Source organism: Entelurus aequoreus, linkage group LG15 (genome assembly GCF_033978785.1).
Source record: "Entelurus aequoreus isolate RoL-2023_Sb linkage group LG15, RoL_Eaeq_v1.1, whole genome shotgun sequence".
NCBI classification, from domain to species: domain Eukaryota; kingdom Metazoa; phylum Chordata; class Actinopteri; order Syngnathiformes; family Syngnathidae; genus Entelurus; species Entelurus aequoreus.
In genome coordinates this window covers 56,509,770-56,534,395 of record NC_084745.1, presented here as the reverse complement: position 1 = coordinate 56,534,395, position 24,626 = coordinate 56,509,770, and the positions used below count along the sequence as shown (strand labels likewise).

Below are 24,626 nucleotides of genomic sequence, written 5' to 3'. Positions count from 1 at the left end.
CATTTACAGTTCTATTGCATTCTCCAACTCTTAATAATAATATATTGTATTTGTAAAAAGCACTTTACATTGAGCAAACAACCTCAAAGTGCTACAGTGTATTAAAAAATATATATTTTTAAATTATAAATACAATGTTGTAACATTGTATTTATTTATTTATTTTTTTACGCAATAAATGTATGGCAAGTACGAGACAGAATAAATGAAAGTTCAGTCCAAAACAATTTGGAGAAAGGACTATCGAAAATGCATTATTCTAGAGGAACATCTTGTATGGAGTTGGCAAAATATTACTTGCAGGGGTAAAAATCATGAAATATTTTGACGTCCATCCATCCATTTCTACCGCTTGTCCCTTTGTACTTCGAATAAGATACTTTGTATTTTATTTGGGATGACAATTTGTTAGTCCATTTTTCCCCGAAATCAATATGAGGCATCAAATACAATGTTAATATGAATTTTTATAGTCAATAATAGCAGTGACTTCCGCATTACTTAGTGCTGCTTTCAGGCCCCCTCGTAAAACACAGATTGATAGCGTATTGAAGTTCATTGAATTGTGAATCTATCGATACTTTTGTAGCGTCCAGAAGAAGTGCACACCAAGTCTCACGCTATTTTTAAACTTTTATTGAGTAACCTACACTAACACAGCTCATCCTCACTCTTCCTTTCGGCAACCTACAGGCGTGCTACGTTTAGAACAGTGGGGATTCTGAATATCACTCACTCAAGAACACATCAACTTCAGCAGGTCGTTACAATATTAACTTTTTCTGACAGGTTCATGTTCACATCCTATCAGGGTGGCGACCAAACTGAAGCGAGCGTACAACGAGGGTAAGTTTGGCCAGTGTATGTTTTGATCATTACATGTTTTTTTTCCCCATTATTGCGAATTGTACAACAAAAAAAAACGTTACGTTTGCTTGAATTTTATTTTGAAACACAAAACAATAGTATGGAAAAACAAAGCGTTTTTCCTTTTAAGTGTCGTACAGAACTAGAATAAAAACGGATTTATTTTTTCAAATCTTGTATTTCATTTAAGCAGAAACGAAACAAACGAGCCCAAACCGATTTTTTTTTCATATCTCGTCACCGGAACCGGAAGTTGCCTTTTTTAAAAAAATATAAATTTGGTGTTGTATCCTGCATTAACATGTAACAAGATATGGATATATGATATATGTTATACTGTATATTTCCTCTTTCTGACGCAAGATATAACACCACATTGTTTTTGCCCGACAGGTCAGTCCGCGGATGCCTTTAAATTTTAACTTCCGGTTCCGGCGTCGGAATAACGAAATAAAATCTGTTTTGGGTCAGTTGTTTTCCTTTCTGGTAAATGGTGATTTTTATCTTCATTGTATGACATATAAAATGACCCATCAAACTGTTTTTATTTTTTTAGATCTAGTTATTGCTTTTCGGCCAAAAACATACACTGAGCCACGTTTATTTTTCTCATTTTAAAAACTTTGCCACTCTCTAGTGGTGGCAATGTGACATTACATCACCGCGCTCGTCACCGAACCCAATAAATAATTCAATTTGCCAATATTTAAGTAACTAGAGTCGTGGATAGTGAAGGAGAAATCATTAAAGCGCTATCATTAAAAGGACACACTAAGAGAGGCGAAACAAAGAGTACAAGGGTAAGTTGAAAGGCGCTTTATCTCCACAAAGGGGGTCAGTGACGTCATCGTGACATCGAACTTTTTACGTCATGAGCGGAAAAAGGAGGTTGGAGTTTCCACATTGATTGGAACTTCTTTGGCCCAACGACCGTCGGTGAGCTTGATCACAGTAGTATTATTATATTATTTTATTTTTATTATATTATTACTCATAACTTATTTGTCATATTCGCAGTCTAAAATGATAAAACGCCATTTTAGCTCGTCCTCTTATGTGTTTATTTCGATTGTCATTTAACGGATTTTTTCCCCCACGCACGTCTGCGGAGGTTCCGTAGTTCCCTGAACGTCTCAATCCCATACGTTAGTATACGTGCGCGGCGGGGAGTCCGAGGCGCCGTGAAGGCATCTCGCCCGCATCCACCTGCTTCCTGTTACTTCTGTGATTGTGCAGACTCACAGGTGTTGTGTCCGGCGTGGAAAGGTCGAGAAAGAAGCCAAGCCTGGAACAATACAACAACAACAAGCCGTGGGACCACCTTTTTTTGTTTTGTTTGGTTTGTTTTAAAAAAAAGAAAAAAGCCGGTATTATGTACATTGACGGGCAGGTGCGCCGCGGCTTCGGGCTTGTACGTTGATCTTTATCTTCATCTCAGGCACAACCAAACTCTTGTTTTTTGTTTTTATTGTGGCGGGGAACGCCGTCATCGAAGTGAGTAAGCCTTAAAGCCTAAAGAAGATCATCCCCTCGGAAGAGGCAGCTTACTATAGTGTTGCTAATCAGCTAGCTCGCGGCTAACCAGCATAAAAGCACTTCCGCTTCCGGTCGTGTCAAAATCAAAGCCGGACCTTGGACCTTCTTTGCAAGTGGATCGCAGGACTGGGACCGAAAGTAGGTACGTCACGCAAAATAGCTCAAAGCAAATTGATAGCAAAGACTTTGGGAAAACTTTCCAATTATATTTAAGCCTTTGATTAGAATTTATGAAGTTGTAAAATCGCTTTTGTCTTGAATGATCCATTAAGACAATATAGAAATGTGTGACCTTTTATTCTAGAAAAATTACCTTTTGAACATCATAGCTCCCATATTGGTCATAAATGTGTTGGATAGAAAGCAAATGGGTTAGTTTAGTTCAGCGTTTTTCAACCACTGTGCCGCGGCACTCTAGTGCGAGCCTAATAGCACGTAGAAATATGCATGAAAACACTCCTACAGACATTACAGTCCGTAAGAATTGTTTTAGTTATATTGTAAAACTTACAAACGTCGCTCGGAGTAGTAGAAACGCTATGGACAACTGGAACAGTGTTTTTCAACCACTGTGCCGCGGCACTCTAGTGCCAGCCTAATAGCGCGTATAAATATGCATGAAAACACTCCTACAGACATCACACAGTCCGTAAGAATTGTTTTAGTTATATTGTAAAACTTACAAACGTCGCTCAGAATAGTAGAAACGCTATGGACAACTGGAACAGTGTTTTTCAACCACTGTGCCGCGGCACTCTAGTGCGAGCCTAATAGCGCGTAGAAATATGCATGAAAACACTCCTACAGACATCACACAGTCCGTAAGAATTGTTTTAGTTATATTGTAAAACTTACAAACGTCGCTCGGAGTAGTAGAAACGCTATGGACCACTAGAGCAGTGTTTTTCAACCACTGTGCCGCGGCACTCTAGTGCGAGCCTAATAGCGCGTAGAAATATGCATGAAAACACTCCTACAGACATCACACAGTCCGTAAGAATTGTTTTAGTTATATTGTAAAACTTACAAACGTCGTTGTAGTAGAAACGCTATGGACCACTAGAGCAGTGTTTTTCAACCACTGTGCCGCGGCACACTAGTGCGAGCCTAATAGCGCATGGAAATATGCATGAAAACACTCCTACAGACATCACACAGTCCGTAAGAATTGTTTTAGTTATATTGTAAAACTTACAAACGTCGCTCGGAGTAGTAGAAACGCTATGGACAACTAGAGCAGTGCTTTTCAACCACTGTGCCGCGGCACACTAGTGCGAGCCTAATAGCACGTAGAAATATGCATGAAAACACTCCTACAGACATCACACAGTCCGTAAGAATTGTTTTAGTTATATTGTAAAACTTACAAACGTCGTTGTAGTAGAAACGCTATGGACAACTAGAACAGTGTTTTTCAACCACTGTGCTGCGGCACACTAGTGCCAGCCTAATAGCACATGGAAATATGCATGAAAACACTCCTACAGACATCACACAGTCCGTAAGAATTGTTTTAGTTATATTGTAAAACTTACAAACGTCGCTCGGAGTAGTGGAAACGCTATGGACAACTAGAACAGTGTTTTTCAACCACTGTGCCGCGGCACACTAGTGCGAGTCTAATAGCGCGTGGAAATATGCATGAAAACACTCCCACAGACATCACACAGTCCGTAAGAATTGTTTTAGTTATATTGTAAAACTTACAAACGTCGCTCGGAGTAGTAGAAACGCTATGGACAACTAGAACAGTGTTTTTCAACCACTGTGCCGCGGCACACTAGTGCCAGCCTAATAGCGCGTGGAAATATGCATGAAAACACTCCTACAGACATCACACAGTCCGTAAGAATTGTTTTAGTTATATTGTAAAACTTGCAAACGTCGCTCGGAGTAGTAGAAACGCTATGGACAACTAGAGCAGTGTTTTTCAACCACTGTGCTGTGGCACACTAGTGTGCCGTGAGATACAGTCTGGTGTGCCGTGGGAGATGATCTAATTTCACCTGTTTGGGTTAAAAATATTTTTTTGCAAAGCAGTAATTCTAGTCTGCAAATTGTGTTGTTGTTGAGTGTCGGTGCTGTCTGGAGCTCGTCAGAGTAACCGTGTAATACTCTTCCATATCAGTAGGTGGCAGCAGGTAGCTAATTGGGGTGTAGATGGAAACAGCGGGAGGCAGTGTGCAGGTAAAAAGCGAGTGTCCCTAAAAAAAAGGCATTGAAGCTTAGGGAAGGCTATGCAGGATGAAACTAAAAGTGAACTGGCTACAAAGTAAACAAAAACAGAATGCTGGACGACAGCAAAGACTTATTTAAAAAAAAATTTTTAAAAAAGCAATTTTTTGCAATTAAAAACAGAATTTGCAAGTATAAAAACGATTTCAAAATAAAACTTATGGCAGGGAGATTCCACTTAGTGCGATCTACACACTCTGAGCACCCGTGTTTCACACTCTACAACAACAGGTGGTGCTGCTGTGCCTACTTAAGGCCGCCATTTGCGCACGGTGCTGTCCGCCAAAGAGGAACCAGGGTGGGCAGTAAATTGAGGGACAGACAAGAAAACAAGCTCAACCTGTAAGTCACTTCCTCCCCACCCTGCTTCACGAGTTTGGTGTTGTGTGATTGGATCAAATAGTTTGACAGGTGGACATGAAGAAATATATTTATGTCGTGACGAGAGGAGCCAGTTGAGGTGGTTCGGGCATCTGGTCAGGATGCCACCCGAACGCCTCCCTAGGGGGGTGTTGAGGGCACGTCCGACCGGTAGGAGGCCACGGGGGAGACCCAGGACACGTTGGGTAGACTGTGTCTCCCAGCTGGCCTGGGAACGCCTCGGGATCCCAAGCCAAGTGGCCGGGGAGAGGAAAGTCTGGGCTTCCCTGCTTAGGCTGCCTCCCCCGAGACCCCACCTCGGATAAGCGGAAGAGGACGGAGAAATATGAGAATATCTTGCTACTAACTCTGCCTTCTCTCTCTCCAAGCAGCTGACGTGTCACCCCCCCTCCCCCCCAACATGGCGTCAGGCCACCAGGTCCACTCCACCGTCCTGCAGGAGGAGCTCACCTGCCCGGTGTGCTTGGACGTCTACCGCGACCCCCTGCTGCTCCCGTGCGGCCACAACTTCTGTCGCAAGTGTCTGGACCGGCTGCGGCAGGAGACGGAGCGCAGCCGCTTCCGCTGCCCGGAGTGCCGCTACAGCCACAGCAGCAGCATGGACCTGCAGAGGAACTTCAAGCTGGGCAACATCGCCGACGACTTCCGCTCCAGCAGCACGCCGGCGGCGGCAACGGCGGCGGCCAAAGAGTGCGTGACGTGGACGGTCCCCAAAGGGTTTGTCCCGTGCGACTACTGCCTGCCACCCGCCGCCGCCTCCTCGTCCACGGCCTCCTCCTCCTCCTCCGCCGCCTCTCCTGAAAAAGGCGACATGCAGGAAGGCGCCTACGGCGTGGCGGTGAAGATGTGCCTGAAGTGTGAGGTGTCCATGTGCCAGGAGCACGTCAAGCCTCACCTGGAGCTGCCCGTGTTCAGAGACCACCTGCTGACTGAAACCGTCTGTGACTTCTGGAAGAGGAAGTGTCCGGACCACGACGAGTTCTACAGGTGTGTGTTCCGCGCTCCTCTCACCATGTGTACTTATATAGCCCCAAATCACCAGCGCCTCAAAGGGCTGCACAAGCCACAACCACGTCCTGGGCTCAAGATCCCACATCAGGGCAAGGGAAAAACTCAACCCTATGGGATGACAATGAGAAACCTTGGAGGGGACTGCAGGTGTGGATCTAACATAATAGTGTGAGAGTCCAGTCCATAGTGGATCTAACATAATAGTGTGAGAGTCCAGTCCATAGTGGATCTAACATAATAGTGTGAGAGTCCAGTCCATAGTGGATCTAACATAATAGTGTGAGAGTCCAGTCCATAGTGGATCTAACATAATAGTGTGAGAGTCCAGTCCATAGTGGATCTAACATAATAGTGTGAGAGTCCAGTCCATAGTGGATCTAACATAATAGTGTGAGAGTCCAGTCCATAGTGGATCTAACATAATAGTGTGAGAGTCCAGTCCATAGTGGATCTAACATAATAGTGTGAGAGTCCAGTCCATAGTGGATCTAACATAATAGTGTGAGAGTCCAGTCCATAGTGGATCTAACATAATAGTGTGAGAGTCCAGTCCATAGTGGATCTAACATAATAGTGTGAGAGTCCAGTCCATAGTGGATCTAACATAATAGTGTGAGTCCAGTCCATAGTGGATCTAACATAATAGTGTGAGAGTCCAGTCCATAGTGGATCTAACATAATAGTGAGAGTCCAGTCCATAGTGGATCTAACATAATAGTGTGAGAGTCCAGTCCATAGTGGATCTAACATAATAGTGTGAGAGTCCAGTCCATAGTGGATCTAACATAATAGTGTGAGAGTCCAGTCCATAGTGGATCTAACATAATAGTGTGAGAGTCCAGTCCATAGTGGATCTAACATAATAGTGAGAGTCCAGTCCATAGTGGATCTAACATAATAGTGTGAGAGTCCAGTCCATAGTGGATCTAACATAATAGTGTGAGAGTCCAGTCCATAGTGGATCTAACATAATAGTGTGAGAGTCCAGTCCATAGTGGATCTAACATAATAGTGTGAGAGTCCAGTCCATAGTGGATCTAACATAATAGTGAGAGTCCACTCCATAGTGGATCTAACATAATAGTGAGAGAGTCCAGTCCATAGTGGATCTAACATAATAGTGTGAGAGTCCAGTCCATAGTGGATCTAGTTAATAGTGTGAGAGTCAGAAAATGGCGGAATTTTGGGAAAGGGGCAACATGTTTTGCATTCAACATACAGGAAGAGTAGTGTGGGTCAAATTTTTTTCCAGCTATAAATACTTGTATTCATCTAAATGGTAATTTCCTATACATTTGGGTGACATGGGAACTTTTTAAAATATAAGTAATACAACAATTGTCCTAGATGATATGAATAGGTTGGTGTTGGAATTTTTCAAAACGGTTTAAAAACGTTCACGTAACCGTTTGAACTTAAATGGGTATTTCGGAATTCCTGGAAGTTTGGAAAAAATGTGAATTTCTACAACAAAAAAAAAGGAAAGTTTGCTGTCCCAACTGAGAGGAAGATTTTGAAGGTGGAACGGTCAAAAAACGGTTGAAAAATGTGGACTGTGAAAACTTTCCAGGAAGAGGTGAAAATAGGACTTTGGAAAAACTAGGAATTCCTGGAATTTAAAAAACTCTCGGTAGTTTGATTGTTGAAGGTGAGATTAGTGTGTGGATGGTGGAAGAGTTCAAATCGCTTGAGAAATGTGGGAATTGTGCATGTTCCAAAAATGGCTTATTCATTCTCAATGGGAAACATTAGAATAGAATAGAAAGCACTTTATTGATCCCTGGGGGGGAAAATCAGCACATAACCTGGAAAACCAGGAATTCTGGGTAATCTAGGATTTGATTTGATTTTTTTGGTTTTGATACTTGAACGGTTCCGATCAGACGAAAACTGAGCTGTGGAGCGCGCCAACATTTTGCAACGGAATAATAATAATATATATATATATATATATATATATATATATATATATATATAAATATATATATAATATATATATATATATATATATATATATATATATATATATATATATATATATATATATATATATATATATATATATATATATATATATACACACGTATATTAGGGCTGCAACTAACGATTAATTTGATAATTGATTAATTGTCGATTATTACTTCGATTAATCGATTAATAATCGGATAAAAGAGACAAACTACATTTCTATCCTTTCCAGTATTTTATTGAAAAAAACCAGCATACTGGCACCATACTTATTTTGATTATTGTTTCTCAGCTGTTTGTACATGTTGCAGTTTATAAATAAAGGTTTAATTTTAAAAAAATAAATAAAAAAATAAAAAATTTTTTTTTTAAAAAGCCTCTGCGCATGCGCATAGCATAGATCCAACGAATCGATGACTAAATTAATCGGCAACTATTTTTATAATCGATTTTAATCGATTTAATCGATTAGTTGTTGCAGCCATAATATATATATATATATATATATATATATATATATATATATATATATATATATATATATATATATATATATATATATATGTGTAATATATATATATATATATGTGTAATATATATATATATATATGTGTAATATATATATATATATATATATATATATATGTGTAATATATATATATATATATATATATATATATATATATATATATATATATATATATATATTACATATATATATATATATATATATGTAATATATATATATATATATATATATATATATATGTAATATATATATATATATATATATATATATGTAATATATATATATATATATATGTAATATATATATATATATATATATATATATGTAATATATATATATATATATATATGTAATATATATATATATGTATATATATATATATGTGTAATATATAACATATATATATATATATATATATGTATATATATATATATGTAATATATAACATATATATATATATATATATATGTATATATATATATATGTAATATATATATATATATATATATATATATATATATATTTAATATTATTATAATATAGTAATAATTAGAGGTGTGGGGGAAAATCGATTCGAATTTGAATCGCGATTCTCACATTGTGCGATTCAGAATCGATTCTCATTGTCCAATATTTTCACAAAGGTAAAATAAGTCATATTTTTGTTTTATTTAATAGTTCAAACAAATGTACATTATTGCAATCCGTTGATAAAACATTGTGGGACACCCAAAGATTCGCAGCCCTAGTAATAATTAGTATTATATAATATAATAAAATAACAATAATAGTTTATTGGTGTGGAAACTTCTGAAATCTATTGATTGGCAACACTAAATTGGCTCTAGTGTGTGAATGTTGTCTGTGTGGTGACTTGTCCAGGGTGTCCCAGAATGCAGCTGAGATAGGCTCCAGCTCCCCCCGCAACTCCGAAAGGGACAAGCGGTAGAAAATGGATGGTTACAGTGCACTAAAAATGGCGGGCGGGCCAACCTGACACCACTTCCTGCATTTGATGCGTTGCAGGTACTACTGCGTGGACGACAAGGTGTTGGTGTGCAACTCCTGCACCATAGAAGGACGACACCAGGAGCACACAATGAGGACCATGAAGAACACCATGAAGGACATGAAGGTGCGTCAGCTTCGTGTTTGGGCGGCCATTGTTGTCCTCTTTGTCAAGCAGAGGTGAAAAGAGTCGGCAGAATCAATCAATCAATGTTTACTTATATAGCCCTAAATCATGAGTGTCTCAAAGGGCTGCACAAGCCACATCAACAGAACAGCCACATATAACAGTTTAGCTCAAACCCTCAACTCATGTTGCCTGCCTAGCAACAGGCACCGCCTCTTAAAGGCACACACAATCTTCTCAACTGCATATGACATACATATTTAAAGTTGTTTTTTAATTAACACATTATTTACTTTCCCTAGTAATTAATTATGTTTATTAAAGATGATATATTTTAGCAATTAAATTACATTCTTGGTCAAGTAATAACTTTTCAGAAACTAAACAATTTAAAATACCGTTATGTATCGTACACGGCCGTACGGTCTGAAAATAAGGGAATATCAGTTTTGGTCCGTATCGGCCCAGCCCTAAGTCGAACTTGGTAACAGCGGAGGATGAATGGAGGATTGAGTGAAAAGGAAGGAGCTTATTGACGACAGCGTGGACTACAAAGTTTTTCCGGGACTTATGCAGATCCCAAATACACATCAGCAGGTACCAATAGGTAAGAAAAGTTGGTTTTGCATAATACCGCGAGACAAAATGCTAGCTAATGTCTCCTAACAGGTGCCATTTTGGTGTCGTTATACACAAACACCATAATAATAGCGTATGTTGAAGCACAGTACGTCTGACTATGGTAGTCGTAATGCTCCGACAAGCCATCAATATCGGTAGCTTACAAAAGTCGTACTAAAGCAATTTGACAGATTTTTGAGCGCCGTGTGTAATGTTGTATATTCTCAATGAAACATCGACGTTTTGGTGTTGCTTGCTTACAGGTACTTGCTGGTGTCATTTATTGAACAGGCGTCAACCTGCAGTCCACACGTATCTTATGTGATCTACTGGTCACATCTGCCATTACACCATGTACCAAATAAAATTGCTTCGAAGTCGGTAAGCAGAACCAGAATTTATACGTACATTAGGCGCACTGTCCATTTTAGACAAAGTGAAAGGAATTGAAGTGCGCCTTATAGTCCGAAAAAACGGTGTTTACAACTTCATTTTACGAAATGTCTCATTTACGAAGCCTGCTCAAGAACCAATTCAGTTCCCAAGTGGCACATTTTGTATAGAGAAGCAAATTCTTCCATAGGAAACAATGTAAACATGAATAATTGGTTCCAGCCTAGACTAAAGTGAAGGTTAGTACACAATATAAAGAACTGTACAAACACGATGGATCAACTTTATTAACAAACTAAAACGACAAGCTGAACTGTCAACACGCGCGGGCACACAAGAAGTCCCTTTGGCGCTCTCACAAACGATCAGAAATCACAAAAATCCTTCTACCAAACACATTGCTACAACAATAAACCTTTAAAAAAAAAAAAAAAAATCCACCTACATTAACGTCGGCAAAGGATGAGATGACTAAAAAAGGAGCAGGGGTAATGGAGGAGGCGCCGCTGAACGAGAGGTATCTCTAATTGTGAATTACATCTTTTTACAGGAAAGTCCGGTCTCATCACAATTAAAACTCTCTGCGGTACGAAGCCTGCCTGGTCGTCGTGAGCGCCATTATCGTACTCCTTGCAAATAATCCGTTTTTTTAAGTCCACAGCAAATCCCTCCTCCTTCCCACGCCGGTCTGTTGTCGTATTAAGTTGGGGAAATGGACCACATGTTGAAGTGACTCATGACGTTGGTACACATGGTTCGCACACATTGGGAGGACTATTAGGCTCCATCTACAGCAGGGGTCACCAACCTTTTTGAAAGCAAGAGCTACTTCTTGGGTAGTGATTAATGCGAAGGGCTACCAGTTTGATACACACTTAAATTAATTGCCAGAAATAGCCAATTTGCTCAATTTACCTTTAACTCTATGTTATTATTATATTATAATGAATGATATTTACACTTAATTGAACGGTTTAAAAGAGGAGAAAACACGAAAAAAATGACAATTAAATTTTGAAACATAGTTTATCTTCAATTTCGACTCTTTAAAATTCAAACTTCAACCGAAAAAAAGAAGAGAAAAACTTAAAAAAAGAATTTATGGAACATCATTAGTAATTTTTCCTGATTAAGATTAATTATAGAATTTTGATGACATGTTTTAAATAGGTTAAAATCCAATCTGCACTTTGTTAGAATATATAACAAATTGGACCAAGCTATATTTCTAACAAAGACAAATCATTATTTCTTCTAGATTTTCCAGAACACAAATTTTAAAAGAAATTCAAAAGACTTTGAAATAAGATTTAAATTTGATTCTACAGATTTTCTAGATTTGCCCGAATAATTTTTTTGAATTTTAATCATAAGTTTGAAGAAATATTTCACAAATATTCTTCGTCGAAAAAACAGAAGCTAAAATGAAGAATTACATTAAAATGTATTTATTATTCTTTACAATAAAAAAAATAAATTTACTTGAACATTGATTTAAATTGTCAGGAAAGAAGAGGAAGGAATTTAAAAGGTAAAAAGGTATATGTGTTTAAAAATCCTAAAATCATTTTTAAGGTTGTATTTTTTCTCTAAAATTGTCTTTCTCAAAGTTATAAGAAGCAAAGTAAAAAAAATTATGAATTTATTTAAACAAGTGAAGACCAAGTCTTTAAAATATTTTCTTGGATTTTCAAATTCTATTTGAGTTTTGTCTCTCTTAGAATTAAAAATGTCGGGCAAAGCGAGACCAGCTTGCTAGTAAATAAATACAATTTAAAAAATAGAGGCAGCTCACTGGTAAGTGCTGCTATTTGAGCTATTTTTTAGAACAGGCCGGCGGGCTACTCATCTGGTCCTTACGGGCTACCTGGTGCCCGCGGGCACCGCGTTGGTGACCCCTGATCTACAGTGTTTCCTATAAACTGCCAAGATACCTGTGGGCGGTGGGGGCGTGGCTATGGGCGTGGTCACCATGACATCGAGTAATTTGCATAATTACATAATTACTACAATGATTTGATTTTCTCTAAAAAGGCTAAAAAAATGTATACTTACTAATTAATAACAGTTTTGTTTTAAACGTCCATCCATCCATCCATCCTACAATATAATTACAACACTTTATGTACATATTTATATACAGATTTGAACAATAAATAACGCTGAAATATATTTATTAATTGTGGTTCTTACAAAAAATATATCTTATAAAATATAAAAGCTAAAATGTCTCAAATCTCTGCCCCTTTAATTAGTGCATACTAAATAATTTAACTTTAGCCTACTACCACAACCATATTATTTACCAGCAACATAAAGTGAAACAGAGGCAGAGGTGTCCTGCCACAGTCAGTAACAAATAAACAGAAAACAGTAGTGGTGGTAGATAGACACAGAGCTTCATCAAACATCTGATCCACTGAACAAAGAGCTCCAAAAATCTTGAACTTTAGACTGCCATCAGTTTTACTCCCTACACTTAACCATGTGTTTCCTACTGCCTGCAGACTTTGCACCCTTTGTTATATACACATGTTGTGTTTCTAATAGAAATACATTTAATAAAGTCAAAGACAAATAAGGCAACAAGAGAAGCATCCTACACTTCTCTTTTGTAAAGTAAATGTGAACAGCCGATATGGGCATCTACATCAACTATATGATTTGCCTGAGAAGCTGGACAGGACAAAAAAAAAAAAAAAAAAAAAAAAATTATTTTATTTTTTAAATTTGTTAATTTTTTATTTTTTATTTTATTTTTTTAAATTTGTGGTGGACATAATTATTTCGTGGCGGGCCGCCACAAATAAATGAATGTGTGGGAAACCCTGATCTAAAAGTTTGTAAATGGAAATTAGAAGGGTTCCCAAATCGAGGTTTTACTGGTCGTGTCAGTACTTGGAGGGAGAGAGGACAAAAAATTTGATTTTTAGGTAAAAATGCGAAGGTTGACAAGTATCTTTTTGGAGACGTTTTTAACCCCGATGAGCGCATTCAGTTTTGTGCCTGCCTGGTCGTCGTGAGCGCCATTATTGTACTCCTTGCAAATAATCCGTTTTTTTAAGTCCACAGCGAATCCCTCCTCCTTTCCACGCTGGTCTGTTGAAGAGAGGACAAAAAATTTGATTTTTAGGTAGAAATGCGAAGGTTGACAAGTATCTTTGGAGACCTTTTTAGCCCTGATGAGCGCATTCAGTTTTGTGCCTGCCAGCAGGGGGCGCTACACAAGCAGCTGGGCAAGGTGCTTCGGAAGCAGGGCTTGGCCAAGAAGAGGCTGCAGGAGCAGAAGCAGAAGGAGAGACAGAGAGAGGTGAGCACGCTCGACATCGCCGTGACGACGCCATGTCCGCTCTCTGACCCCCCCACCACCCACCCCGGCTGGCGCAGAAGTTCCTGCAGGACTCTGAGGAGCATCTGGCGGCGCTGCGTCTGGCGCTGGAGGACAAGGTGCTGGGCTTCGTGGGCCGGCTGATGGAGTGCACGCGCACCAGCTGTGACGCTAACGGCCCCGCCATCCAGAAGAACATCTCCCGCATCCGCCAGGACCTGGACCGACTCCAGAAGGCGCACGGCGGGATCCAGGACCTTCTGCAGGAGAAAGACCCCTTCTGCTTCATCGAGGTGAGTCTCCTCTCACTCACGCCCAAGCGTTCATTCGCAAGTAGAAACATCATTTTCTTCAATTAAAAAAAACATTTGAAGGTATAAAAACTATTTTCTTCCAAGTTCCACAATAATATTCCACCCTGCGTGATCCACACGCTTGCAAACAGAGCACCCGGAAACAAGCTCAACCTGTAAGATTCCCCTCATTTTTGTCTGCCAATTTTAATCCCCACCTGGCGTCTTCTTCTTTTTTGGCGGACGGCACCATGCGCATGTAACAGTAGCTCTGACGGCCTTAAATTGACTCAGCATTACCACATGTCCTTGTAGAGCAGGGGTGGGCAATTAATTTTTACCGGGGGCCGCATGAGCAACCCGAGCACTGCTGGAGGGCCACATCGGCAATATTTCAATTCAATTTTGCTCAATATTATTTTTTGATATACCGTAAGATAAATAATAATAATTAATAATAATAATAATTTCATCTAACCTAACTTAACTTTATACAAAAGCAGATTGTGTTTGATGGTTATTTTTTAACACTGTCTTACACAACACTTCCTGATGTACACTACCGTTCAAAAGTTTGGGGTCACCCAAACAATTTTGTGGAACAAGAATAGACTGTCGAGTTTCAGATGAAAGTTCTATTTTTCTGGCCATTTTGAGCGTTTAATTGACCCCACAAATGTGATGCTCCAGAAACTCAATCTGCTCAAAGGAAGGTCAGTTTTGTAGCTTCTGTAACGAGCTAAAGTATTTTCAGATGTGTGAACATGATTGCACAAGGGTTTTCTAATCATCAATTAGCCTTCTGAGCCAATGAGCAAACACATTGTACCATTAGAACACTGGAGTGATAGTTTCTGGAAATGGGCCTCTATACACCTATGTAGATATTGCACCAAAAACCAGACATTTGCAGCTAGAATAGTCATTTACCACATTAGCAATGTAAAGAGTGTATTTCTTTCAAGTTAAGACTAGTTTAAAGTTATCTTCATTGAAAAGTACAGTGCTTTTCCTTCAAAAATAAAGACATTTCAATGTGACCTCAAACTTTTGAACGGTAGTGTATAATACAATGCAAAAATGTCAATTTCTGCACATGGTTAATTTCTGTCACTTTACCCTGCATCCTCTTTAAAAGTCCAACATTTTTCCCCGTCAGATTTGGACAACCATCTGTTGTCACACCTGCCAGCTTGTCCCGTTTCAGTCCTAACATGTCCAAACACGCATTTACCTATGTGAACAAGTCATTACCTGTGGTTGTCTCTTTTAATTGACTGCATGGCTGCCAGCTCCTCCGTGCTTTGAAAGTCTGCAGTTATCCCACGTAAGAAGATGAGCAGCTAGGCGGTGTCACGTACATCGCAGCTCTCATCCAAAGCCAGCGAAAAACAGTCAAAGTCGGCCGTTCTGTTCTTCAGCTGAAGCTCCAAGTTTCCAGCGATGGCCTCAACCCGCCTCGTTACAGTGCGTCGGGAGAGTGACACGTTCTCAAATGCGCCCCTCTTCTCCGGGCATGTCAGCGCAACAGAGTCCAATAAGCACTCCTTAATAAACTCTCCGTCAGAAAACGCCTTACTTTTTCTGGCGATTTTGTGAGAAATGACGAAACTTGTCCTGACGGCTGCATCTCTGGGGGTGTGACATTTGGCAAAAAGTCCTTGTTGGGTTTGCAGTTTTACCATCAACGCATCAGACAGATTCCGGTATTTTTCCTGGTGCTTTGTCGTGTAGTGGCGATTCAAATGATATTCTTTAAACACAGCAACGTGTCGACCACAAATTAAGCACACGGCTTTACCTTTCATTTCTGTAAAGAAATACTTGGCAGTCCATGTCTTGTTGGAAACACGCCATTCCTCATCAACTTTTCTCTTTTTAGCGTCTCGGGGGTAACCGGGCATCACTTGTCGCTGTGCACCTTCACTCACAGGTTACACACGGACATACGCCCATAAATAACACTTTTCACAATAAAAGCAGCACAGTTGTATTGCACGCACGACATAGATGTTTTTTTAAAATTTATTTTGTCATTTGTGATTGCCGCTGTTCACTCGCGCACGAGCATACGTCCACTCGGAAGTAATACAAATAACGCTTTTCAAAACAAAAGCAAAAACACTCGACATAGATACTTTTTAAAATGTATTTTGTAATTTATGATTGGCCTCACGCGGGCCGGACAGGGACGCCCGCGGCCCGCAGAATGCCCAGATCTGTTGTAGAGTGTGAATTACGGGTGTGGCGCAAGTTTGAGCTTTTTTTGCACGATTGTACCAAGAAAAATTCGTAGTTTGTGAACCCGTTCTCAAAAAATGGTAATAAAACTATTCTGATTCTGATCTTTAATAAAATCAATTTTATACGTGCAAATGTATGAAATGAGAAAAAATTAGTTTCTAACGAATTGCTTTTTTAATTGAAGAAAATTGTTTTCATACTTGTAAATCATTTTTTTAATTGAAAGAAAAATGTTTATCATTTTTTTAATTGAGGAAAGCAGTTTTTTAGTTGCAAATAGTTTTTTTAATTGGAAATGTATTAATTTTTTTACAAATGTTTTTTTTAAATGAATACAATTGTTTTTATACTTGTAAATCTTTTAATTGAAAAAATAGTTACTTTTTAACTTGGAAATGTTTTATTAATTTAAGAAAATTGTTTTTATACGTGCAATTTTTGTTGTTTTTTGCTTTCAAATCATGTTTTTAATTGAATTTTTTTTTTTTTTACTTGCATTAAAATATTTTCATACTTGTGAATCATCTTTTAATTGAAGTTATTTTTTTATGAATTGCTTTTTTTAATTGAAGAAAATTGTTTTTATACTTGTAAATCCTTTTTTTTAAATTAGAAAAAATATCAAATAACTTTTTTAATTGAAGAAAATTGTTTTCATACTTGAATTGTTTTTTCAATTATAGAAATTAGTTTTTATACTTGCAAATCGTTAAATTAAAAAACGTTTTATTTTTATTATTTTTTTACTCTGGAATATTTTATTTTTGCAGATTTTTTTACTAATAGAAAATATTTTTTAGCATGCAAATCATGTTTTTAATTGATAAAAAAAATGTTTTTATACTTGCAGAAAATAATTTTTATACTTGTGAATCATTTTTTAATTGAAGTAATTTTTTTATGAATCGCTTTTTTTATTGGAGAAAATAGTTTTTATACTTGTAAATCCTTTTTTTTTATTGGAAACATTTTTTAATGATTTTTTTAATTGAATACATTAGTTTTTATATTTGCAAATCGTTTAAAAAAACTTTATTTTAATTTTTTTTTTACGTGGTAATATTTAATTTAAAAAAAAAAGTTTTTATACTTGCCAATTTTTTTGCTAATAGAAAATATTTTTTTGCTTGCAAATTTTTTTTTAACTTGCAGAAAATTTGTATATTTGCGAATCGTTTTTGAGTTGAAAAAAGTTACTTTTTTATGAATCCCTTTTTTTAATTAAGAAAATAGTTTCTGCTATTTTCTTAATTGGAAAAAAGGTTTAATCATTTTTTGAATTGAAGAAAATTGTTTTTATACTTGAATTGTTTTTTCAATTGTAGAAATTAGTTTTTATTCTTACAAATTGTTTAATTCAAAAACTTTTTTTTTTTTTACTTAGGAATATTTTATTTTTTTAAAAAGGTTTTATACTTGCAGATTTTTTTACTAATAGAAAATATTTGTTTGCTTGCAAATCATGTTTTTAATTGGAAAAAATAAAAAATTTTTATACTTGCAGAAAATTATTTTTATACTTGTGAATCATTTTTTAATTGAAGTAATTTTTTTATGAATCGCTTTTTTTATTGGAGGAAATAGTTTTTATACTTGTAAATCCTTTTTTTTTATTGGAAAAAATGTTCAATAAATCTTTTGATTGAATAAATTATTTTTTATACTTGCAAATCGTTTAATTAAAAAAACTTTATTTTAATTTTTTTTTACTTGGTAATATTTAATTTAAAAAAAAAAGTTTTTGTACTTGCCAATTTTTTTGCTAATAGAAAATATTTTTTGCTTGCAAATCATGTTTTTAATTGGGGGGAAACATTTTTTTTTTATCTTGCAGAAAATTTGTATATTTGCAAATCGTTTTTTAATTGAAAAAAGTTACTTTTTTATGAATCACTTTTTTTAATTAAGAAAATAGTTTGCTATTTTTTTAATTGGAAAAAAGGTTTAATCATTTTTTAAATGAAGAAAATTGTTTTTATACTTGAATTGTTTTTTCAATTGTAGAAATTAGTTTTTATTCTTACAAATTGTATAATTCAAAAACTTTTTTTTTTTTACTTGGGAATATTTTATTTAAAAAAGAAAGTTTTTATACTTGCAGATTTTTTTACTAATAGAAAATATTTTTTTGCTTGCAAATCATGTTTTTAATTGGGAAAAAAAAAGTTTTATACTTGCAAAAAAAATTTTTTATACTTGTGAATCATTTTTTAATTGAAGTAATTTTTTTATGAATCGCTTTTTTTATTGGAGCAAATAGTTTTTATACTTGTAAATCCTTTTTTTTAATTGGAAAAAATATTTAATCATGTTTTTAATTGGGAAATTAATTTTTTTAACTTGTAAATTTGTATATTTGCGAATCGTTTTTTAATTGAAAAAAGTTACTTTTTTATGAATCACTTTTTTTAATTAAGAAAATAGTTTTTATACTTGTAAATCCTTTTTTTTTAATTGGAAAAAAGGTTTAATAATTTTTTTAATTGAACATTTTTATACTTGAATAGTTTTTTCAATTGTAGAAATTAGTTTTTAAACTTATTTAAAAACTTATTTTTTTTTTTTACTTGGGAATATTTTATTTAAAAAAAAAAAAGTTTTTATACTTGCAGATTTTTTTACCAATAGAAAATATTTTTTTGCTTGCAAATCATGTTTTTAATTGGAAAAAAAAGTTTTATACTTGCAAAAAATTATTTTTATACTTGTGAATCATTTTTTAATTGAAGTAATTTTTTTATGAATCACTTTTTTTATTGGAGCAAATAGTTTTTATACTTGTAAATCCTTTTTTTTTAATTGGAAACAATATTTAATTATGTTTTTAATTGGGAAATTAATTTTTTTAACTTGTAAATTTGTATATTTGCGAATCGTTTTTTAATTGAAAAAAGTTACTTTTTTATGAATCACTTTTTTTAATTAAGAAAATAGTTTTTATACTTGTAAATCCTCTTTTTTTAATTGGAAAAAAGGTTTAATCATTTTTTTAATTGAAGAACATTTTTATACTTGAATAGTTTTTTCAATTGTAGAAATTCGTTTTTAAACTTATAATTTAAAAACTTTTTTTTTTTTTTTACTTGGGAATATTTTATTTAAAAAAAAAAGTTTTTATACTTGCAGATTTTTTTACCAATAGAAAATATTTGTTTGCTTGCAAATCATGTTTTTAATTGGAAAAAAAAAAGTTGTATACTTGCAAAAAATTATTTTTATACTTGTGAATCATTTTTTAATTGAAGTAATTTTTTTATGAATCGCTTTTTTTATTGGAGCAAATAGTTTTTATACTTGTAAATCCTTTTTTTTTATTGGAAAAAATGTTTAATGATTTTTTTAATTGAATACATTAGTTTTTATATTTGCAAATCGTTTAAAAAAACTTTATTTTAATTTTTTTTTTACGTGGTAATTTTAATTTGAAAAAAAAAGTTTTTATACTTGCCAATTTTTTTGCTAATAGAAAATATTTTTTTGCTTGCAAATTTTTTTTTAACTTGCAGAAAATGTGTATATTTGCGAATCGTTTTTGAGTTGAAAAAAGTTACTTTTTTATGAATCACTTTTTTTAATGAAGAAAATAGTTTCTGCTATTTTTTTAATTGGAAAAAAGGTTTAATCATTTTTTTAAATGAAGAAAATTGTTTTTATACTTGAATTGTTTTTTCAATTGTAGAAATTAGTTTTTATTCTTACAAATTGTATAATTCAAAAACTTTTTTTTTTTTTTTACTCTGGAATATTTTATTAAAAAAAAAAAAGTTTTTATACTTGCAGATTTTTTTACCAATAGAAAATATTTTTTTGCTTGCAAATCATGTTTTTAATTGGAAAACTTTTTCTTTTTTATACTTGCAGAAAATTATTTTTATACTTGTGAATCATTTTTTAATTGAAGTAATTTTTTATGAATCGCTTTTTTTATTGGAGAAAATAGTTTTTATACTTGTAAATCCTTTTTTTTCATTGGAAAAAATGTTCAATAAATCTTTTAATTGAATAAATTATTTTTTATACTTGCAAATCGTTTAATTAAAAAAACTTTATTTTAATTTTGTTTTACTTGGTAATATTTAATTTTAAAAAAAAAGTTTTTATACTTGCCAATTTTTTTGCTAATAGAAAATATTTTTTGCTTGCAAATCATGTTTTTAATTGGGGAAAAAAATTTTTTTTTAACTTGCAGAAAATGTGTATATTTGCGAATCGTTTTTGAGTTGAAAAAAGTTACTTTTTTATGAATCACTTTTTTTAGTTAAGAAAATACTTTCTGCTATTTTTTTAATTGGAAAAAAGGTTTAATCATTTTTTGAATTGAAGAAAATTGTTTTTATACTTGAATTGTTTTTTCAATTGTAGAAATTAGTTTTTATTCGTACAAATTGTTTAATTCAAAAACTTTTTTTTTTTTTACTTGGGAAGATTTTATTTAAAAAAAAAAGTTTTTATACTTGCAGATTTTTTTACTAATAAAAAATATTTTTTTGCTTGCAAATCATGTTTTTAATTGGAAAAATTTTTTTTTTATACTTGCAGATTTTTTTACCAATAGAAAATATTTTTTTGCTTGCAAATCATGTTTTTAATTGGAAATTTTTTTTTTTTTTATACTTGCAGAAAATTATTTTTATACTTGTGAATCATTTTTTAATTGAAGTAATTTTTTATGAATCACTTTTTTTTATTGGAGAAAATAGTTTTTATACTTGTAAATCCTTTTTTTTTATTGGAAAAAATGTTCAATAAATCTTTTAATTGAATAAATTATTTTTTATACTTGCAAATCGTTTAATTAAAAAAACTTTATTTTAATTTTTTTTTTTACTTGGGAATATTTAATTTAAAAAAAAAAGTTTTTATACTTGCCAATTTTTTTGCTTATGGAAAATATTTTTTTGCTTGCAAATCATGTTTTTAATTGGGGAAAAAAATGTTTTTAACTTGCAGAAAATTTGTAAATTTGCAAATCGTTTTTGAGTTGAAAAAAGTTACTTTTTTATGAATCACTTTTTTTAATTAAGAAAATAGTTTCTGCTATTTTTTTAATTGGAAAAAAGGTTTAATCATTTTTTTAAATGAAGAAAATTGTTTTTATACTTGAATTGTTTTTTCAATTGTAGAAATTAGTTTTTATTCTTACAAATTGTATAATTCAAAAACTTTTTTTTTTTTTTTACTCTGGAATATTTTATTTAAAAAAAAAAAAAAGTTTTTATACTTGCAGATTTTTTTACCAATAGAAAATATTTTTTTGCTTGCAAATCATGTTTTTAATTGGAAAAAAAAAAGTTTTATACTTGCAAAAAATTTTTTTTATACTTGTGAATCATTTTTTAATTGAAGTAATTTTTTTATGAATCGCTTTTTTTATTGGAGCAAATAGTTTTTATACCTGTAAATCCTTTTTTTTTAATTGGAAAAAATATTTAATTATGTTTTTAATTGGGAAATTAATTTTTTTAACTTGTAAATTTGTATATTTGCGAATCGTTTTTGAATTGAAAAAAGTTACTTTTTTTTTTTTAATCGCTTTTTTTGATTGAAGAAAATTGTTTTACTTGCAATTTTTTTTTAATTGGGGATTTTTTACTTTTTTTGAAGATTTAATTTAATTTTTTAAAATGTTTAACTGCAGAATTTTTGATTTTAACTTCTGTACTAACCTGCGTGTTCCTCCACCAGGCCAGCAAGACCACAGGAAGGAGGTAAGCGTCTGGCTCGCCACCATCTTCTCCACATCTGACCCCCCCCCCCCTCCCCCCCCGGCTGCAGATGCTCCAGCCTGCTGAGGAAGAACATGTTCCACCCCAAGTACGTGGACATGCAGACCGGCTTCGTCAACGTCATGATGGAGGAGGAGATGCGCAAGTTTGTGGAGGTCACGCTGCCGCGAGAAATCATGGCCGCCGTCCACTCCATCTGTGAGCGCCGTCATGAGGTCAGAGGTCAGAAGTGGGGGGGGGAACCATGGCTGATACGCTCCCGCCCTCAGGTCAACTACTTGAGGAGGAGGAGGAAGAGGAAGGCGAGCAAACTCCGAACGAGGAAGTGACCAGGGAGACTGACGACGACGATGATGATGATGTTGATGATGATGATGATGATGATGATGATGATGACGACGACGACGACGACGTCCTGGACGACAGCAGCGAGGAGATGAGCGAAGTGGAGGAGGACAGCGAAGGTGACTCGGAAGAAGATCTTTACATCCCTGAGGACGAGGACGATGAGGATGAAGACGAGGAGGAAGTGGAGGAGGAGGAAGATGAAGAGAATGAAATGGAGCACAGCGAGAACTCATGAAGGTCAGAGGAGGACCAGCTGGCTACACACACACACACACACACACACACACACACACACACACACACACACACACACACACACACACACACACACACACACACACACACACACACACACACACACCTACACACCTACACACCTGAATGTAGAATCCAATGTTTTTCCCCCCCAAAAAAAGAATATTGTTGCATGTTGCTTTGCCAAAGACTGGCGTACTGTGCTGCACTTCAATGCTGTGATGCTACCGCTAGGCTACCGAGCCCAATATAGCAATGTTTTGATACAGGTGATGTTTCTCGGGCCAAATAGCTAATAAAGGATTGACGTCGTGGACGTGCTTTTGTTTTCTCATCCCCGCTTTGGCAGCAGTTTATTGTGAGGCCACACCAGGAGCTGCCGTGTTATTCCCTTTTTGTCTAAACTTTTTTTAATGAAAACTTTTTTTTTATACTAAGCACAAATTTTCCCAAAACATAAATAAAAGTGTAATATTTGATGTAAATCAATTAGAACCTTAAAAAGATCAATAATTCAGTTTTATTATATATATTTTTTTTAACAATTACTTTTTTTGAAAAAAAAAATCACATTTTAAATGCTTAAGAATCCAAAAGGGTCCCACTCATAAAAGTGTTTAAAATAATGAATCATATATAAATGTTTTCAACACTTAAATCTCTACATCATTTTCAAATCTGTCTATAATTATTTTTATTTTTTTGTCCTTTTTGTTAAGAGCCATTTTGTATGGCAAAAACACAAAATATGCAACATTTTCCCCCAACAAATGTTCAAAGTGTAATATTTGATGTGACGTAATCGGAGCCTTAAATATGTCAATCATTCATAACATTGATTTTGATTCATTATTATTTTTTGAGCAATGGCAGTTAAAAAATAAAATAAAATCCCACAAATTTTTAGGGATCGTAAAAATATTACAATAAAAAATAATTGACCTTTTTTTTTATCTACAGTCACCTGTTGGTTGTAAGTTTTTATTTTTGTTATTCCCCTTTTGTATTTTATACTAAGCACAAATTTTCCCAAAACATAAATAAAAGTGTAATATTTGATGTGAATTAATTAAAACCTTAAATAGATCAATAATTCAGTTTTTTTTTTTTTTTTAACAATGACTTTTTTTGAAGAAAAAAAAATCACATTTAGAATGCTTAGGGATCCAAAAGGGTTCCACTCATAAAAGTGTTTAAAATAATTAATCATATATAAATGTTTTCAACACTTAAATCTCTACATCATTTTCAAATCTGTCTATAATTATTTTTATTTTTTTGTCCTTTTTGTTAGAGACATTTTTTATGGCAAAAACACAAAATATGCAACATTTTCCCCCAACAAATGTTCAAAGTGTAATATTTGATGTGAAGTAATTAGAACTTTAAATATGTCAATAATTCATAACTTTGATTTTTATTTATTTTTTGAGCAATGGCTTTTTTTTAAAAAAAATAATAAAATCCCACAAATTCTTAGGCATCGTAAAAAATTACAATAAAAAATAATTGCCCTTTTTTTTTTAATCTAGAGTCCCCTGTTGGTTATAAGTTTTCATTTTTGTTATTCCCTTTTTGTCTAAATTTTTAAATGAAAACTTTTTTTTTATACTAAGCACAAATTTCCCTAAACATAAATAAAAGTGTAATATTTGATGTAAATTAATTAGAACCTTAAATAGATCAATAATTCAGTTTTATTATATATATATTTTTTTTAACAATTAGTTTTTGAAAAAAAAAAAACATTTAAAAT

General features: G+C 34.1%; 2 protein-coding genes across 14 annotated transcripts in view; both read left to right on the top strand.

Annotated features, from left to right (window-relative positions):
* LOC133630282 (zinc finger E-box-binding homeobox 1-like) overlaps nt 1–24,626 on the top strand; it is a 280,408-nt gene that overhangs the window by 77,236 nt on the left and 178,546 nt on the right. The window lies entirely within an intron of this gene.
* Nucleotides 719–23,204, top strand: LOC133630280 (E3 ubiquitin/ISG15 ligase TRIM25-like). Of its 13 annotated transcripts, none has more exons than XM_062021784.1 (9): nt 719–846; nt 4,870–4,980; nt 5,388–6,006; nt 9,554–9,662; nt 13,888–13,986; nt 14,064–14,297; nt 22,227–22,249; nt 22,317–22,465; nt 22,537–23,204. In XM_062021784.1, exons 3-9 carry the CDS (start codon nt 5,420–5,422, stop codon nt 22,848–22,850), a joined length of 1,515 nt encoding a protein of 504 aa, XP_061877768.1. In that variant the 5' UTR covers nt 719–846; nt 4,870–4,980; nt 5,388–5,419; the 3' UTR covers nt 22,851–23,204. The 13 variants fall into 13 exon arrangements, with proteins under 13 accessions (XP_061877768.1, XP_061877773.1, XP_061877770.1 ...); XM_062021789.1 differs by lacking the exon at nt 719–846 and adding an exon at nt 1,781–1,803 and having other exon boundaries at nt 5,391–6,006; XM_062021786.1 differs by lacking the exon at nt 719–846 and adding an exon at nt 1,786–1,803.

Bases quoted from the DNA above. Each gene is read 5' to 3' on its own strand.
- LOC133630280 (XM_062021784.1), top strand. From the start codon at position 5,420: ATGGCGTCAGGCCACCAGGTCCACTCCACCGTCCTGCAGGAGGAGCTC. The intron at 9,663-13,887 runs GTGCGTCAGCTT...TGTGCCTGCCAG, and splicing joins ACACCATGAAGGACATGAAG to CAGGGGGCGCTACACAAGCA. The intron at 22,466-22,536 runs GTGAGCGCCGTC...TCCCGCCCTCAG, and splicing joins GGCCGCCGTCCACTCCATCT to GTCAACTACTTGAGGAGGAG.